The sequence below is a fragment of the Eubalaena glacialis genome, chromosome 2, assembly GCF_028564815.1.
Source record: "Eubalaena glacialis isolate mEubGla1 chromosome 2, mEubGla1.1.hap2.+ XY, whole genome shotgun sequence".
NCBI lineage: Eukaryota > Metazoa > Chordata > Mammalia > Artiodactyla > Balaenidae > Eubalaena > Eubalaena glacialis.
This window is the reverse complement of record NC_083717.1, coordinates 195058352-195077623: the sequence shown is the minus strand read 5'-3', so window position 1 is coordinate 195077623 and position 19272 is coordinate 195058352. Positions and strand designations below refer to the sequence as shown.

General features: G+C 56.8%; 1 protein-coding gene across 1 annotated transcript; it reads right to left on the bottom strand.

The window, feature by feature from the left end:
- Positions 1-552: 552 nt before the first annotated feature.
- Positions 553-15099, bottom strand: LOC133084751 (collagen alpha-1(I) chain-like). Its single transcript, XM_061181511.1, has 12 exons — positions 14875-15099; positions 7643-7684; positions 5847-6266; positions 5525-5744; positions 4966-5115; positions 4806-4918; positions 3161-3367; positions 2884-2951; positions 2425-2771; positions 1511-2007; positions 825-1443; positions 553-656 (listed from the first exon to the last, which is right to left on the bottom strand). Exons 1-12 carry the CDS (start codon positions 15097-15099, stop codon positions 553-555), a joined length of 3012 nt encoding a protein of 1003 aa, XP_061037494.1.
- Between the last annotated feature and the right edge of the window lie 4173 nt (positions 15100-19272).

Below are 19272 nucleotides of genomic sequence, written 5' to 3'. Positions count from 1 at the left end.
TTTGTTCTGGAACTGTCTGCGCCTCGTGATCTTCCAAAGTCAGTGAACAGACCACAGTCCAGACCCAGCACGAAGGGAACCCCAGCACCAGGGGCAACAGCCGTCAGAACCGTGCCAGGCTGCAGGTGCCCGTCGGATGCTCGGACCCAGAGTATGAAATGTGTTTGCTGGGGCTCCCCTGGTGGTCCAGTGGCTAAGACGCCACGCTCCCAATGCAGGGGGCCCGGGTTCGGTCCCTGGTCAGAGAACTAGATCCTGCATGCCACAACTGAAGATCCCGCACACAGCAACGAAGATCCTGTGTGCCCCAACCAAGACCTGGTGCAGCCAAATAAATAAATACTAAAAAAAAAAAAAAAAAGTGTTTGCTGGCCGTGCTCAAACAAGACAGCTGGGCCATGCCAACAGGCCGGGTGGGAGCTGGAAAATAACCAAGTGGGTTTGAAAAAAAAATGAGTGGAATTTCTAGAAATGACAAAGCGCCATCCCCTAAACTGAAAACTAAACAGTCATTTTGAGATGCTGCTGAAGAAAGAATTAGTGAAAAAGAGGTCAGAAGAAAGGGGTCCCCAGGCAGCCCAGAGGCAGAAGGTGGGAAGATTGTGAGCGGCTGGCGTGGCTGGGGGGCCGGTGGGGTGTCCCAAGGCGAGCGGAGCCTGGCGGGTGTGGGGCGAGCAGAGAGGGGGCAGAGGCAGCAGTGGCTGGGCTGCTTGAGTCCCTTCCTCAGGACATGTGCCGTGGGCGACGCCAGTGGGTCCCCCACATTCTGGGCAAGCCCCCGTGACCTCGAGGGGGTGGGCCTGGCCTGGGCCTGGGGGGCTCACCGGACACTTCCTGCTTGGGGGGAGGCTGGCTGTCGCAGGCCACTGTGCACGCTATGCCCACGTGTGCACCTTCACGTGCAGCCTGCCGCCAGCATCCTGAGCCCACCTCAGGCCTGGCCTGGGTGACCCGGTGCCCGGCAGCGGTGGGGACAGGGCCGTCCACGTGCCTCCCCAGGCCCAGCTCACGCTGCCGGCCGCACTGGCGCGGCCCATGCTCCGCCGTCTCCTGCTGGTGTGCCCCTGGCTGGTGGGGCTCGTTCTCACTTCCAGCACGGCCCCCTCCCCTGCTCTTGGTGAGACCACGAAGGGTGGGTGGGATTGCAGCCCCTCGGGCCCCAGGGCGCCGCTCGCCCTGCCGGCCTCTGCCCTCTCTTAGCCTGGCTACACAGAGGCCGGCCCCCACGGCAAGGGTCAGGCACCTCTGTCCCACCCCTGCCAGCACCTTGTCCTCTCCTGGGTGGGTAGGTGGGCAGTTGACCCCCCAGAGGGACAGCCGCTTAATTAGGAAGTTCAGACAAAGGAAAGCACGCTCACGGGCGCCGGTGCTGTCCCCGAGGCTGCCCCGCGTCTCCCCGAGGCTGGTGCCGGGCTCCTGCGACTCCCCCGGCACAGCAAGAAGCTGTGGCCGTGGGACAGTTGGCCCCCAGACTGAGGCTCCCCCGTTTGCCCGTGTGACGGAGCAGCGCCCAGCTGTGGCAGCTGAGAGTGGGCGTGAAGTCCAGGAGCAGTGCGGGGTCCCCGGGTCCCCTCTGCAGCCGCCTTGCTCGGAGCACCTGCGGGCCTCCTCCCAGCGGCCCCGCCTCTTCCCCTTCCTGGTCGGTGGGTCTGGGGGAGCCAGACGGGGAGGCTGAGGGGGCCTCTTCACTGTCCTTGAGGTGCGTGTCACCACAGCAGGGTCTGGACCTCCCCGGAGCCGGGTGGGCAGTGGGCTTGGGGGCAGCGTGAGGCTCAGGGGTGTAGGCCTCGGGGGCCGGGGGCTCCCTGAGAGGACAGCCTGGCCAGGACCTTTGGTTTGCTCCCAGCTGGGGTCTGGGGAGGCTGAGTGGGCCCAGCAGGGTCTCCGTGTCCCCCTCATTTGCATCTATGACCGCAGTGCTGTCTAGTCGAGAGAGGATGCTGGTGGGGTCAGGGCAGTCATCGGGAGGGAGGTCGGTGGGCTTCAGCTGTGCACTGAGGCGCTGGCCTGGGGATGGGGTGGGTACCGGTGGAGTCCGAGGCCTCAGGTGGGAGCCTGGCCAGGCTGTGCTGGGAGAGGTGCTGGAGACTGGAGCTGCCCCGGGCAGTGGGCACTCTCTCCACGGACAGGGGACCCAGTCCAGGGAGCCTCGGTGTGTCCCCCTGGTGAAGAGTGGCCAGTGCACAGTGGTCATCACCGCACGTTCCACGGCACGGGCGGAGCGGCACCGGTGCGCCCACCCATGGCGACACTGTCTCCTTCAGGCTGGGGTCAGATCAGCCTCTCCCACCCCCTCATCCCCACGTGGTCAGAGCAGGGAGCAGTGCCCCATCACTGCCGGGCCTGGACCAAGGGCCGTGTCACGACCCTGCGTCCACTGCAGGCGTGGAGCAGCTCTGAGGCCAGGATCGGGGCCTCTTGTACCCGCCACCCCAGGGCTGCCCGCTGCTTCCTCAGTGCTCGGCCCCAGGGACTGCAGCAGCTGGCTCTGCTTGGTGACAGCTCTGACTGCCGAGTCTCCGAAGAAACCGGGCCCTGGGGAGCGGGGAGGAGATTCCACACTCGTCCCCAGGGCGGCCGGGCCCATTAACCTCTGCGGGCCGGGCTGGTGTTGGCCTCGTGGTGGCCCAGCTCCAGCTATCCTGGGACCCAGCCCGGCTTGCCCCTCCTTCATCAGACCCCCAGACCCAGATCTTCCAAGGTGCTGGGTCGTCAGGGACCTGTGAGGGTCTCCAACTGACAGCATCTGGGTGCCAGGGCCGTGGAGACCACTATACAAAAGGGAGACTGAGGCCTGAGAGGAAGGACCTGGCTACAACAGTCTGTGGTCTCCCTGGCCCTGGCGGATTCTGGAAGCCTGCCATGGGGCCACGGAGGGCTCACCGGAGCCCTGCTGACATTCGACCAGGCTCAGGGCCAGCAACGAGGCCAGGGTGGCAGCTGGGCGGCGCCTGAGCAAGAGAGCCGGCAAGGACGGGGCTGGTGATGCTCAGACAAGGTCAGGAAACGGGCTCTGAGCTGGGTGGGGGGCGGGGGGGCGGGGGTCTGCTCCGGTGGGAGAGACCGCTCATCAAGCAGAGGTGCGCCACGTGGGGGTCCTGCACCCCCGAGCTCCCGAATGTCATCCTCTTCACGCTTAGGCCACCCCCCCACCCCGCACCTGCACCTGGGAGAAAACCTCCGAGAGGTCCTGTGGCAGCCGCACCTCACATCCCAGCCCTTCCTGCATCCTCCCAGGTCCCCATGGGGCTGGGGGCTGTTGCACCCTCCCCTCCAGCTGTGGGTAGAGCTGTTGCGTCTTCCGCTCCCACGGGCCCCCCAGGCCCCCAGAACCAGACACAAAAATAGCCCTCGGGGGGGTCGGTATCTAGAGGGAGGCCCCGTCAGGACCCCCAGTACCTGCCCCATGAGACAACGGTTGCAGGAGAAACTGGCCACAGAGCTAATTATCAAAGCGAGAGACAGAGAGAGAGAGAGAGAGAGAGAGAGAGAGAGAAAGCATTGCAGGAGATCAAAGCATGGCTCGAAATGGCTCTGCAGCTAAAACACGAGGTCGCAGCGAGAGATTCAACAGCAGGATCGAAAGAACAGGTGGTCAGTGCTGAGATGCAAAGTAGTGCCTTGAAGATCACAAGGGAAAAGATGAAATTCTTGGGTGGAGATTCAGGGGAGGTGACGTGAGTCACAGGAGCTCCAGGAAGAGAGAAAGGAGCAGGCGGGAGAAGCAGACACAAAGTGAGAGCCCTGGCTCCGAGGGAAGGGCCCTGTCCCAGGCCGTGCCTCAGCAGGCGCCGGGAAGTTCTCTTGGAAGCGAAGGAGGCTCGCATGGATCCAGGGAGATGAGCCCAACCCATGAAGGGCACGAGTGAGGTGGAGTGTGCAGCAGGCAGCACTGATGCCCCCGGCGTTTCTGGTACTTTCCTTCCCCAGGCAGGTGACATGCATGAGTGACCTGTCACCCTGGTTCTCTGCCCTCCAACCCCACCGAGCCCCACGGTGACTGGGACCCGCCACCAGCTGAGACCTGGGCGCCGAGCCAGCCCGCAGCCGGCCCCAGTGGGAGCAAGAAGCCCACGTGTGTGTTAAGCCCCGAGACTGGGAGCTGCTGCTTCCTGCTGCACCTCCTCTCCCAGCCCGACGTGCACAGGGCCCTGGACGTCCTGTCTGTGCAGGCACCCTCGCCTCACTGCACTTCGCAGACACTGCGTTTTTGCAAATTGAAGGTTTGTGGCACGCCTGTGTCGAGCAAGGCCATCAGCGCCATTCATCCAACAGCATTATTTTATTTTATTTATTTATTTTTTAATTAGTTAATTAATTAATTTTTGGCTGTGTTGGGTCCCACTGCTGCGCGTGGGCTTTCTCTCGTTGCGGCGAGCGGAAGCTACTCTTTCCTTGCGGTGCGCGGGCTTCTTGTTGCTGTGGCTTCTCTTGTTGCGGAGCACGGGGCTCTAGGCGCGCAGGCTTCAGTAGTTGTGGCACGTGGGCTCAGTAGTTGTGGCTTGTGGGCTCTAGAGCGCAGGCTCAGTACATCCAACAGCATTATTTTAAAATGAACGTCTGTACAGTTTTTTTCTAGCCGTCATGCTATTGCACACTTAATAGACTACAGTATAGTGTAAACATAACTTCTATATGCACTAGGAAACCAAAAAAATTCATGTGACTCACTTTCTTGCAATATTTGCTTTATCAGGGTTGTCTGGACCTGAACTGCAACGTCTCCAGGGTCTGTCTGTGCTAGGATTGGTTATCTGCTGTTGCGTGAGAAGTTACCCCAAATGTAGTGGCTTAAAATGACAAACCTTTGTCATCTCACAGTTTCTGTGGGTCAGGGGTCTGGGAGCGGCTTCGTGGGACAGTCCTGGCCCGGGGTCTCCCGAGGCCACAGTCAAAGTGTCGGCCAGGGCCGCGTCCTCTGAAGACTTGGCCGGAACCAGGGGCTCTGCCTCCAAGCTCCCTCACGTGGCTCCTGGTGGGGCCTGAGCACCTCGCCCGGTGGCCCCCACAGCATCCTCACAGGGGGGCCGGGGGCCGGGACCCGCAGGACAGAAGCTGCGAGGCTTGGATGACTGACCTGCCAGTGCCGTCGCTGCAACAGCTCACCTGGGCGTCCTGCCCACACCCAAGGGGGGAGGACTCACAACATATTTAAAAGCGCCGGGGCTTCCCTGGTGGCGCAGTGGTTGAGAATCTGCCTGCCAATGCAGGGGACACGGGTTCGAGCCCTGGTCTGGGAAGGTCCCACATGCCGCGGAGCAACTGGGCCCGTGAGCCACAACTACTGAGCCTGCGCGTCTGGAGCCTGTGCTCCGCAACAACAGAGGCCGCGACAGTGAGAGGCCTGCGCACCGCGATGAAGAGTGGCCCCCACTCGCCGCAACTAGAGAAAGCCCTCGCACAGAAACCCAACTCGAACAGAAGACCCAACACAGCCAAAAATAAATAAATTAAAAAAAAAAAAAAAAAAAAGCGCCGCCGGCCGCCCCCCGACCCGACCTGACACGCGCACAGGGCACCAGACGTCCAGCGCCACCCCGGGCGCCCAGACCCCTGCAGGCTTCCGAGGGAGGGGGACCGGCGCGGGGACCCCACTGCAGCCGGCGCGGGAGAGACCCGGGGTCCGGGGGCCCCGAGAGTGCCTCACGACCCACACAGAGGAGGGAAGTGTCCAGAACAGAGAGCCAGGCCAGCCCCAGACGAGCAGATGCGGAGGACGCTGGACGGCTGTCTCCCTCCCGCACCTGTCACCCGACAGAGGGAAGGAGGAGAGGCTGCCGGGCGTGGGGTGGGGCTCCCCAGCCAGCTGGGCCCCCGAGTCAGAGCAGTGGGCTCCCAGGCCCCACCTGGAGCACCAGGCTGGAGGGCGCCTCCCTCCCGAGGCCGAGGCCCAGGTGCAGGCTGCAGGCCTGGGGGGCGGGGGCTGGAGAGACACCTGCCTTCCTTGCAGGGAGTCCTGAGGGCAGGTGGCTTTTCTCCTCCCCATCCCTCGGGGAGAGGAGTGGGGGTCGACCCCCGGGTCTTGTGAGGAGAGATGGGGGCGCCTGGAGGAGGGAGCCCGCCCCTCGCCCTGGCTGGGGGCCTGCCCAGCTGCAGGAATCCTCGGTGTGGACGCCCGAGGTGGGGATATGAGAGGGTGTGGGGGGCTTGACGAGTGTAGAGCGCACGAGGGACCCTGCAGCCTGGCCGCTGCCCTCGGTGGTGGGGCGCAGGTGGGAGCAGCTGGGCGGCTGGAGAGGGGACAGGGTCCCGCGGGAGTGGCCACGCTGCCAGGGTGAGGAGGGGGAAAGTGTCATGAAGGGAAGCTCGGCCAGAGTCAGGGTGAGGACCTCATGGGGATAGGAGGGGTCGGTGGGCGTGTGCACATCTCATCCCATGGAGGGGTGGGGGAGGGGAGGGGTAGTGGGCGTGTCCACATCTCATCCCATGGAGGGGTGGGGGGAGTGTGATCCCACAGGCTCATCCTTGCTGTGTGGGGTGGCGGGAAGCAGGTCAGGGCACAGGTGTTTGGCTGCCCAGCTGCTAACAGCAGGAGAGTCATGTCTGAACAGAAAAGCAGGTAAGTCTCCACTCACAGGGGGGGATGAGAGGGATGGGAGAGCAGAACTTCCCGTGAACAGGGAGATAAGGAGTGAACAACAGGGGCATCAAATCCTCGGAATCCAGAGCAGGAAGAAGAGGAGCCAGGAGGGGCAGAGCTCAGGAGGAGAGAGACGCGGTGAGTCCTGCCATTCCGGCTCCCGGCCCAGCGAACCCAGCCGTGCTCCCGCTTGCATGTGCTCATCGGGCTCACAGGCGCTCACGTTGACTCCTCAGCGGAAGGGAGTCTAAAATTCGACGCCGATATAAAGAGAACCCACGTGACAAAGTGGGATTTGACGGATCGATCGTTTAGTAAGTGGAGTTCGCACACATGGCTCCACCTTCTATACAACAAAATTCATAAGGACTTAAATATAACGCTGACAAAGCGCTAATATCTATTATATTCAAAGAGCTTCTACAGACGAGCAGGAAAACAAATATGCCTAATAGAAAACTAGGTGAGGAAGGTGAGGAAAGAATTCTTGGAAGAGAAAATCAAACGGCAACAAAGGAAAAAGTGTGGTGGGCAGTTCCGTGTCCTGATCCCTGGAACCTGTGAAGATGGGACCGTACCTGAGCAAAGGGGCTTTGTGGATGTGACTAAGTGGGGATCTGAGATGGGGAGATGGTCCTGGGAGATGCGGGAGGGGCCAAGGTCTTCTCATGAGTCCTTAGAAAACCTTGGTGGCTGGGGAGAGAGTGAAGCTGGGGAGATGATGCCCCGGGAAAGGGCAGAGACACGTCCACTGAGAGCTGCCGAGGACAGAGGAGGGGACACGAGCCGAGGAAACGCAGCGCCTCCAGAAGCTGGAAAAGGTGAGGAACAGATTCTCCCCTGGAGGCTCCAGGAGGAACAAAGCCCTGCTGACACCCTAATCCTAGCCCAGCAAGACCCAGGTTGGAATTCTGACCTCCAGGACCGTGCGATCATCCATTTGTCTTGTTTTAAGTCGTGAAGTTTGTGGTGATTTGTTGTGTTAGGAAACTAACATAGAAAAGCCGTTCCACTTTCATAACCATCTGAGACATGCGAGTTAAGTTCAGAGTGAAATAGCACCTTGACCTCATCAGGATCGCGCACCCGGCTGGTGGAGGGAAGCTGGGGGTGGCAGGAGCGGACGGTTGGTGGCCGAGAAGGGGGAAGAGCTGCAGCCGTCGGGAAAGCACCTGGCACTTGGACGAGCGCCCAGTGCTTGGCCCTTTGGTGCAGCCTGAGAGCACCGAGCATTAGGGTCCTAAGGCTGGGCTGTTTATAGTGCGTGGCCAGTAGTCACCAAGAACCAGAGCCCAAACCACGCCACCCGTCGGGGAGGGCCACCCAAGCTGCGACAGCCTATGCGGTGTGGGACGTGGCGAGGTTTACAAAGAGCGCACTGAAGCGCTGTCCGCAGCCTTGGGAAGCTTGCCCCACTGGATGGCTGAGTTGGAAAAGAAAGATCCAGAAAAGGAGTCATGATATCTATTCTGTGTTCTTTTTTTAATTCCATTTTAAGAAATTGTGGTAAAATAGACATAAAATAATTTACCACTTTAGCCATTTAAAGCATGCAGTTCTGTGGAATTAAGTACATTCACACTGTTGTGTAACCATCATGATTTATTTAAAATTTTTTCAATTGTGGCAAAAAACACAATGTAAAACTTCCATCCTAACCGTTTTTGGGCGTGTGCTTCAGTAGTGTGAAGTAGATTCACAATGTCGTGCAACAGCTCTCCGGAGCTTTTTCATCTTGCAAACCGGAAACTTGGTCCCCGTTAAACAGCACCTCTGCATTTTCTCCTCCCTGGAGCCCCGGCTTCAGATTCTAGGAATTTGACTACTTTAGGTACCTCATACAAGTGGAATCATGCAGTATTTATCTTTTTGTGACTGGTTTATTTCACTCAGCATGATGTCCTCAAGGGCCATCCTTGTTGTAACCCGTGTCAGAATTTCCTTCCTTTGTAAGGCTGGACGATATTCTGTTGTCTGAATGGATCACATCTTGTTCATCCTTTCATCTGTCCGTAGACCTCAGATTGCTTCTAGCTCTTGGCTGTTGTGATAACGCTGCTATCAACATGGGAACGCAGATCTCTCTTTGAGATCCTGCTTTCAATTTGTTTGGATAAATACCCAAACCGGGATTGCTGGGTCATATGGTAGTTCTATTTTTTAGTTTTTTGAGGAACCATCATACTGTTCTCCACAGTGACTGCACCAGTTTACATTCCCATCCACAGTGCACAAGGGTTCCAATTTCTCCGCACCCTCGCCAACACTCAATATTTTGTCTTTTTTTTTTTTTATAGTAGTCATCCTAATGGGTGTGATGTGGTGTCCCAGTGTGGTTTTGATTTGCATTTATTTAATGATTAGTGATATTGAGATGATCTATGTGTGTTCTTTTTTTTTTTTAATTAATTAATTTATTTATTTATTTTTGGCTGTGTTGGGTCTTCGTTTCTGTGCGAGGGCTTTCTCCAGTTGCGGCGAGCGGGGGCCACTCTTCATCGCCGTGCGTGGGCCTCTCACTGTCGCGGCCTCTCCCGTTGCGGAGCACAGGCTCCAGACGCGCAGGCTCAGTACTTGTGGCTCATGGGCTTAGTTGCTCCGTGACATGTGGGATCTTCCCAGACCAGGGCTCGCACCCGTGTCCCCTGCATTGGCAGGCAGATTCTTAACCACTGTGCCACCAGGGAAGCCCTATGTGTGTTCTTTTAAAAGAAATCATGACGGGACTTCCCTGGTGGTCCAGTGGTTAAGAATGCAGGGGACATGGGTTCGATCCCTGGTCAGAGAACTAAGGTCCCACATGCCTCTGGGCAAACTAAGCCCACGCCTCAACTAGAGAGCCCACGTGCCGCAAACTACAGAGCCCACGCGCTCTGGAGCCCAAGCGCTACAACTAGAGAGGAAGCCCGCACGCCGCAATGAAAGATCCCGCATGCCGCAGCTAAGACCCGATGCAGCCTAAAATTAAATAAATAAGTAAATAATTAAAAAAAAAAATCATGACTATCTGTGTCATACATGCATATCCATCTATGTGCATTATGTGCATATAATATGACCTCACAGGCATTCCCCAAACTGGACGACAGTGACCTTAGGTTTCAGGGACATAAACGCCCCAGATGCTTTCTACATGCACACTCCTGCTGTAAGAACCGTGGCTTCTCCCAAGGAACAGAATATGTGCTCAACTGTGGAGAAAAATTTACAGTTATCATCACATATTCCTTACTTTAAAAAATAGCTTTACTGAAGTGTACTTGACATACAATAAATGGCACACGCTTAAAGTACACACTTGATAAGTTCTCACGTGAGTATACACCCGCAAAATCATGGCAACAATCGAGAGTGAACTCGGCCATCATCCTCAAAGTGTCCCTGTGCCCCTCTGTGACCCCCGCCCCCAGCCCCAGGCAACCTCTCATCAGCTTTCTTTCATGATGGATTACTTTGCATTGCCTGGAATTTCGTGCAAATGGAATCATACAGGATGTAATCTTTTTTGACTTGGTTTCTTTCCCTCAGCTTAATTATTTTGAGGTCATTCCCTGTTGTACGAGTCCGTAGCTTATTCCTTTTTATTACTGTGTAGTTTTCCATTGTATGGATGTACCACCATTGGTTAATCCATTCGTACCCGTTGGTGGACATCTGGATTGTTTCCAGTTTTTGGATTCCTGTAGCTTTATAATAGGTCTTGAAATCAGGTAGTATTAGTTCTCCAACTCTGTTTTTCTTTTTTCTTTTTTGGCTGTGCTGCGAAGCTCACAGGATCTTAGTTCCCCCACCAAGGATCGAACCTGGGCCCGAGCAATGAAAACGCCGAGTCCTAACCACTGGACCACCAGGGAATTTCCTCCAACTCTGTTCTTCTTTTTCAAAGTTCTTTTGGCCATTCTAGGTCCTTTGCATTTCTATCTGAATTTCAGAATCAGTTTGTCACTTTCTACCCCTCCCCCCCAAAAAACCTGCTGAGATTCTGTTTTGTTTTTTAACTTTTTACTTTGAAGTAATTATAAAATCACAAGACGTAGCAAAAAATAGTACAGGGGGTCCTGCATGCCCATCACCCTGCATCCCCCTCCAGCAGCATCTTCCATAACTGTGCTGTGTTACCAAAGGCAGCACGCTGACCCACACGATATGATGAACCAGCTCACAGACCTTCCTCAGACATTGCCAGTTTCTGCAGATGCTCCTTTGTGCGTGTGTCTTTGTGTATCGCTCCTTGATACTTTTTCATAAATGTAGGTTCCTGCAACCACCACCGCAAGTTAGATACAACCAAGATCACCACCACCACAAAGACACCCACCCTGCTGCCCTTTCCCAGTCCCCCTCCCTCCCCACCCCTGACAGCCACTAATCTGACAGCCACTAATCTGCTCTCCACCAGTGCAATTTTGTCATTTCAGGAATGTTGTGTGAGTTGAACTACACAACCTGCAACATTTGAGATGGGCTTTCCTCCCGCAGAAGCACCTCGTCTGTGTCCATCGAGCTGACGATGGACAGTCTGTTCCCACGTATCGCTGAGCTCTGCCCCAGTGCATGGACGCCCCAAGATTTGTCCAGCTGTTTACCTGCTGAAGGACATTTGGGCTGTTTCCAGTCTGGGCTGTTACACAGAAAGCTCCATAGACATTAGTGTTCAGGCACTGGTGTGAATGGAGGCTTTCGCTTCTCTGGGATAAATGCCCAAGAGTGCAAATGCTGGGTTGTAGGTTAAGTGTATGTTTAGCTTTTTAAGAAGCTGTCTGACTGATTTAAGGAATGGCCCTACCACTCCTGCTGGGATTTTGATTGGAGCTGTGTTGAATTTGGAGAGATTCCGCGTCTTAATAAAATTGGGTCTTCTCACCCATCCCTGTAGTGTACCTTTCCATTGATTTAGGTCTTGGTGAATTTCTTTATATTTATTTATTTATTTTTGGCTCCTTTGGGTCTTCGTTGCTGTGTGCGGCCTTTCTCTAGTTGCAGTGAGCGGGGGCTACTCTTCGTTGCGGTGCGTGGGCTTCTCATTGCGGTGGCTTCTCTTGCTGTGGAGCACGGGCTCTAGGTGTGCAGGCTTCAGTAGTTGTGGCACACGGGCTCAGTAGATGTGGCTCACAGGCTCTAGAGTGCAGACTCAGTAGTTGTGGCGCATGGGCTTAGTTGCTCCGCGGCATGTGGGAACTTCCCGGACCAGGGCTCGAACCCGTGTCCCCTGCATTGGCAGGTGGATTCTTAACCACTGCGCCACCAGGGAAGCCCCCGAAGCTCCATTTTTAAATGGGTCTCTAAACCCGAGCACGGGAGCGGTGTGATCGCTGATGGCGGGGGCTGCAGTGAGAGACGGACGGGCAGCCCCCCCGCCTCCACCCCCGTGTCTTCACCCGCTATGGGTGGCACATCTATCCTTGTCCTGCCGAGCTCCATCCCATCCACGCTCCACGCCACGCGGCCTTTTTCCCATTAGATTGAACCCTGTGAAATTGCCCTTTTTTAGGTCAAGTCAGACACATAACAATGATTTCTTGCTGTTCAACCTGATTATTTCAGTGCAGCCACACGGCAACAATTTTCTCAGGGCAGAACTTCCCAGGTCCCAGGGCCAGTCAGCCTCTAGGGGCATGGAACGCGGGAGGGAGGGCAGAGTCCCTCACAGCAGCAGTTCAAAGCCAAGTGCCCTCTGATCTGGAAAAGGAGGGGAGCGAGGAGGTCCAGCAAGGTCTGTCCTCCTGTGCTGTCCACCTCGGCTTGATGGGCCTTCTCTCCCTCCCCCTCCCCCTCCCCCCATTCCCTTCTCCTCCCATAACATGTTGTGTTATGTTTTAAAATAACATTTGGATTAAAGAGGAATTCATAAGATAAATTACAAAATACTTAGAATTTAACAATAATGGAACCTTTACAAGTTAACATTTGTGGGACACGTTTAAAACAATATTAGAGACAATTGTATACCTTTGACTATGTTTATCTGAAAATAAAAAAGACTGAAAAAAATCAACTAAGTCAAGGATCTATAAAAATAGCACAGAATAAATCCAAAGAAATTAAGAAGAAAGAAGGAAATAATAAAAACATAAACCAAGAGGGAACAAAAATGAAGAGTAGAAATGATGACAAAATCAAAGTTGGCTCTCTAAATAGTTTATTTCAAGAGTGATTAAGGGAGGGACTTCCCTGGTGGTCCAGTGGCTAAGACTCCACGCTCCCAATGTAGCGGGCCCAGGTTCCATCCCTGGTCAGGGAACTGGATCCCACATGCTGCAACTAAGAGTTCCCATGCTGCAACGAAGACCCTGCATGCCGCAACTAAGACCCAGCACAGCCAAATAAATAAATAAATAAATATTTAGAAAAAAGAGTGATATTAAGGGGAAAAAAGAGGTAAAACAAAATATAGGACAAAGAGGGTAAATAACTCTTGCCATATGATCATTATTCTAAACACAGGAGGTGTTTTTTTTAAGTATACACCAATAAGTTTGAAAACCTAGGCAAAATGCATAGATGCATGGAAAATTGAAAATACTGAAATCCAAACAAGAAGGAAGAGAAAACCACAAGAGCTTAATAATTGTTTAAAAAATTAAAATAGTAACCAAACCTCTCTCCCAGCGTGCACATGCACACACACTCCCCAAAGCTCCTAACCCAGCAGTTATCACAGGTTATATCTACCAAACCCTCAGGGAACAGATAACCCATGTGATGTATAAGTTGTTCCAGAAAAAGAGAAATGGAGGGAAAATGGTCCAACCCATTTTATGAAGCTAGTATAGAGATTAAAAAAAAAAAAAAAAAAGCACATGGTAAGTAAATTCTAAACCAGTTTTATTTATGATCATGAATTTTTAAAATCTTAAAGTATTTTAGCTAACTAAAATCCAACCATATTTAAAGTAACATAAAGTTTCTCTCAGTAATATAAGGATAGTTCATATCAGAAATTTTAACACAGCAATTCACCAGGTTAAAGAAGAAAAGAAATATAATCATTACACTGATGCAGAATAAAGCATTTGATAAAGTTTAACACATACCCATGATTTAAAACAAACAAACAAACAAAACTTAAGAAATAGAAGCTAGAGGGACTTTTCCTAACTAATAAGGACTATTTCCCTCAAATCTGTGGCAGGCTTAACAGAGACATTTTGCATGCATTCCCTTTGGGGTTGGTAATAACATAAGAATGTTCATTCTCACACTTACTGTTCAATATTATTCTGGAAGTCCTGGCCAATGCAATAAGACAAGAAAAAGAAATCAGTAGTTTAGGAACTAGATGAAGGGAGATAAAACTGTATCATCATGTCTTTTATAACATGTTAACTTACACTAAAATGCCAAAATAATCAGCAAATTAACTATTAGTACTAATAAGAGTTTAACAGAGCTGCCCAATACTAAAGTCAATAGTATTCCTTTAAGTCACTGAAAAATACATATATAACAGAAAAGATGTTATTTTCAAAAAGAACAAAAATTGTAAAATATTCAGGAGTTAATCTTGAAATCCACAAGTCCTTTATGGGGACAAAAAGCCCTGAAATATCTTTCCAAGCTTTAACAGAACACTGGAATAGATGACACTTTTCTGCCATGCCTGTGGGTTGGGGCCAGGCTGTGAGGGTGAGGCTGCTGCCCTCAGGCTGCTGTCGCCTTGGCCACACTTGCCGGTTCTGGTGCCCAAATTTCTGTGGGTTTGGAGACCTGCAGGAGGCTCTGAGCAGTGGGGTGGGTCACTGCTCTGTAGGCATCGTGGCCCCTCTGGGTCTGCCTTTGATCCCAGCTGGCCCACAGCTGGATGGAGCTGCCCTGGCCCCCAGCACTTGCATCCATGGGCTGTGCTCTAGTCTCCTAATCCATGGTGCTGGGACCTGGCCTTCCCCAAGGCTGCCCATCCCATGCTGGGCTTTGTGTCTCCTGGGACAGGACGTCCTGGCCCCTCTGCCCCACACAATTGGTCACAGGTCAGTGGGCCATGTTGGTGTTTTCTGCTCAGCCCTCCATGGTCTGAGCTCCTGAGAGAGACATTGTGGTGTGACCAAGCCTGACTGGTTCTTCCCAGACCATCTGGCCAGGAATGCCAGGGCGTGCTGGAGCATGCCTGTCTGCCATCTGGCTCAGCAGAGCTGCTTCCTGTGTGTGTGTGCATGTTGGGCGTGGGGCCTGGGCCTGGACCCTGCAGGAGATCTAGAGTCAGCTCCTCCCTGAGCCTGGAGGGGGCAAGCCAGGGGATCTCCCCTCTGCCCAGCCACCTGGACCCTAGGCTGGCTGCATGACACCAAGCCAGTCACCTGATCTCTCTGGGATGTGAGTCCCAGCCACGGGACTTGGCCTTGGCCTTGGTTGAGGGTCTCATTCTGCGGACCCTTGGTGAGGGCTTTCCCTGCCACAGCTGGGGACACAGGGTCTGACTCAGGCTCAGGGGTGACATGTGAAGAGGGTTGGGGCCCTGGGAAGGGCAGAGGCAAGGGCCGGGGGCAGGGAGGAGGTATGGGGCTGTGGGCGGAGCGTGCCATGGCTGCGTGAGTCCGGAGTGGGGGAGGAGAGGGGCAGCATCAGGACAGGGTCTGCAAAATTGGCCATGTTTGAGCCCTTGCCTCTTAGAGCTTCCTCAGTTTGGCCCCAGGGCCCTCAACATCTTCACATCCCACCCCCGAGTCTAGGTCAGACTCTGTGTCCCCCAGCATGAGGGATGGACATAGGAGGGGGGGTGTGCAAACAGCTGAGCAGGGGTTTGATGGGAGCAGAGGTTTGTTCCTGTGGGCACTGGAGAGCCATGGTGGGCTTTAAAGCAGGGGAGGGTCCTGTCACATGCGTGCCTGTGTTGGCAGCTGGAATAGGGCAGGGAGGGGGCAGGTGAGGAAGGACTACCTCGGGTGTGCTGGAGTGGATGGAGGGTTAGGAGGCTGGACAGGAAGGGATGACTCCCACCAGGTTCCGGCCTGAGCAGCCAGGGGAGGGGTGCGTCTGAAGTGAGGGGGGATCAGGGAGGGTCCCAAGGCCAGCTGACACCCCCATCGGTGCTCAGAAGGCGTCTGGGCTGGGGACAGAGGGCAGGGTCCCTGGCACACAAGGGAGATCAGAGCTGGGGGTTCCTGGAAGTCGCCCAGGAGGGTGTGTCAGGTCCTAGTGCCAGAGAAGAGGCCTGGGGGGAGGATCGAGGCATGGCGGGCAGAGAGGCAGGGGAAGCCCTATGACATGCCACTGGAGGGGTGTGAAGCTGGCCCAGCTTCGCCAGCCAGCAGGTGGTGACCATCAGGAGTCCTTACTTATTTCTAGAAATCTGTCTTCGTGAGTCCGAACGCGACAGTGATGTCCCACGCAGAACTACCTCTAATTGGAAATCTGGAAACCATCTTAATTAATATCCAATATTAGGGGATTTATTCAATAAACATGGGTCCCGCCTGAGAGACGGATTATTCTACAACCCTGTACATCGTGCTTTCACGGTGTCTGTTGGGGTGATCTTTCCAAAACTCACCTCTGACCATATCACTCCCCTGCGCAAGCACCTCCCACGGCCCCTACTGCCCTCACGGCTGTGCTGCAGCCCAGGCTTCTCCATCCCGCCTCACCTGCAAGCTGGCATTCAACCTTTGCCCTGTGCACCACACCAGGCATTTCTCAGGGGTCGACCTTCACTCCTCGGGGTCCCTGCCTGTACCCCTCAAGACTCACCCCAACTCTCCTGCCCTCTCAGCACTTCTGGCCTCTCTCGCCTCTGTGCCACCATTCTCATGCTCTCCCCCAACCCCTCCTCTGTTATCCCCTCCCTCTGGGGCCTGCGGGTGTGTCCAATGCCCAACCTGGGCCTGGGGGTGCGGTGGTCATTGCAGGTGAGCTGAGCACATGGGAGTGAGAAAGGACCTGGTCGCTTGGGGGAAGCAGCCTTGCAGCCCAGCCGGCCCTCCAGCTGGTCCCCAGGGCCCAGCCCTCCCTGGTGGGCCCCCCCCTTCCAGCAGGGCCCCAGGACGCCCTGCCGCACTCCGCACCCGGCTGTTGGCGGCCCCTGCAGACCTCGCGGAGACTGCCCCGCCCTTGAAGGCAGAGAGGGTGCCCATCGCCCTGGTCGTGGCGGATGTTTCGGCCCAGCTCACGGCAGGACGCTGGCGCCCAGCAGGTGCGTGTGGAGTGAGCGAACGGAGGCGCGGAGGCGCGGAGGCGCGGCTGAAGGGATGGACACCAGCTGCAGCAAGCCTCCCAGCTCCTGCTCGGACCTCCGACCCCTGCCACTCCCTGCGCGACCACACAGGCCGCCCGCGCTTCCGCCTCTGCTCTCGCTTCGCTCCTTGCCCGAGCCCCGCCGGCTGGGAAGCGTCGAGACAGGCTGCCCGGGCTCAGCAGCGCCCGTCCCCACCGGCTGCCACCTGGCGCCGTCACTCCACCCCTCTGGGGACCATCCCTCGGCCCGTCACCACCCCCAGCGTGCCCGGGGCCCAGGCCCGAGGTGGACACGGCCTCGGGTCCCCGCTGTCGGAGGAGGAATTCACCTCTTCCGGGGGGGGCCTTCCGCCCTCCCGCCGGTGGCGCCTGGCCTCGCCAGGAATGCGCACGGGGCCGGGGCGCGGGCTGAGGGCGGGCGCTGGAGCGCGGTGTGCCGCCGCCCGGCGCCCCGAGCCGCCCCGTCTGGCCAGGGGGCCGTGCCGTCCCCGGGCCCGGGCAGGTGTTGGGGGATCGGGGTCCCGTCCTCCCGCCCCTCCCCCACGTCGGCCAAGTGCCCGACGGTGGCGCAGGAATCCGCAGGCCCAGCCGGCCCAGCCGCTGTGCTGGGATGAGGTGCGCGGCCGCGTGGAAGGCCCCGGCCTCTGCGTGGGCCCCGCCGCGCTCCATCTTTCCACCTTGGGTGGAAGTTTTGCTCAAGAATGCGTTCCTGCACCTAAGGGACCTCGCCGTGCCCCCTCCTCCAGGAAGCGTCCCTGGCTGCTCCGGTCGCAGGATGCCTCCTCCTCAGCCACTGCGTGCAGACCGTGAGGGCCTGGCCCCGTCCCTCTCCGTGTCCCCAGAGGGCGGCACCCGGTTGGGAAAGGACACCCCAAGTCTCTGGCAGTCCCGTGGCCGGGTAGGGGTCGGGGGCAAGGCCTGACTGGGTGGAGAGGGTGTGCACACAGCAGGTGGGCAGGAGAGTGACTGACACCGAAGGATCCCCGCGAGCCCTGCGGCGTGGCTCTGAGGCCGGGCCCTCCCCTCCCTCGGTGGAGCCCTCCTTGATTCCCTTCTCCTTGGCTGGGGGCACGTGGCTGAGGCTGAAGGAGCAGGTCCCAGGCCAGCTCCAGGGCCCACTGGCCTCTGGGAGGGGTGCTAATTACGGTAATTAACATCTGCAGGTGCGGAAACCCAGGGACTGCTGGCTGAGGAGGCAGAGCTGAGGCGCCTCTCCAGCCCCAGCCCCACGCCTCCCCGAGCTCCCGATGAGACCCCTCCGCCATCCCTCCCGCTTGGGGTTTTGAGATTCTGTCCCCCAACCCAGGCTCAGAGGGTGCCCCTTGTCCCGGGGTCGAGGGTGCTCAGTGGCGCTGGCACGTGGGATAGGTGACCTACTGTACTGAGTGAGTAGCAACTGTCAGCGGCTCAGAGAGAATGTGGGGGAAGGGCAGGAAAGAAGCACATTTGGGGGTGACGAGCCCAGGATCAGCACGGGCTCCATTGCGGTCAAGGATGAGGCCAGGGCGTCCTGGGGTCTCAGAATGGGTCAGCTGTGGCAGGGGCGTGAGGGTGGAGGTGAGCAGGGCAAGGCCCAGCTGGCAGGGGGGAGTGGGCCTCCGGACACCCCAGGGTGGGCTGGGGGAGGGGCAGGGCTGGTGTTGGAGACTCACAGGCCGAAGGTGGGGAGCAGATCTGGGCCCCCAGGTGAGAGGCAGGGACCACCTCCTGGCGGGCGGGAATTCCCTGGGGCGTCTGGGGAGCAGGGCCGGGCCCTGGGAGCTGGGGTTCAGAGCCTGGGGGAGCAGGGGCTTGAGACCTGCCCCCCTCCCAGCCTCCCCTGTGGCCTGGCTGGCAAGGCCTGGGCGCGCCCAGCTCCCTGGAATTGGCAAGGATCAAAGGGTGGAAAGCCGTCCTCCACCCTCGCCCACTGAGACAGGAATTTGTGGCCCCGGGGGACGGAATCCACAGCCACATTCCGGGTGCCCTGGTCGCCACAAGGCAAGGGTGGGGCAGGGCTGGAATGCCAAGGCTGGCACCAGGGAGCGTGGGAACCCCGCCGCTGCCAGCACCTGGGCAGGCGGCACCCTCTGCCGGCCTGGGGTCAGGGCCTCTGTGGGGCCAAAGTGGGGTCCAGGGTGCAAGGCAGTGGGTGGGGCCTGGGTCTCTTCTGCTCATGGCAGGGTCACTCTCACCACCCAGGGGAGGTGCAGAGCCTGCCCCGTCTGGGCAAACAGCGGCCTCGGAAGGCAGAGGGTATTGGTGGGCCGCCCTGGTAGGGGTCACGCTGAGGGACAGGATCCTGGCGCACTCAGATGTGCTCACACACGTACGCACTCAGCCTGCGGCGACTTGCTCGCTGGCAGGAAGGCGGCCTCGCCTGTCCTGGTTGCAGCCCCAGAAGCACCCTGGAAGAGGCTGTTCCCTGCTGGCTGGAGCAGAGCTGAACTGCCCTGCAGACCCCCACCCTATGGGCACAAGGCCTGGCCTGCTGAGGTCGCGGCCTTCAGAGGCACCCGTGCTGGGGGAGTGGGGGGTGGAGCCCT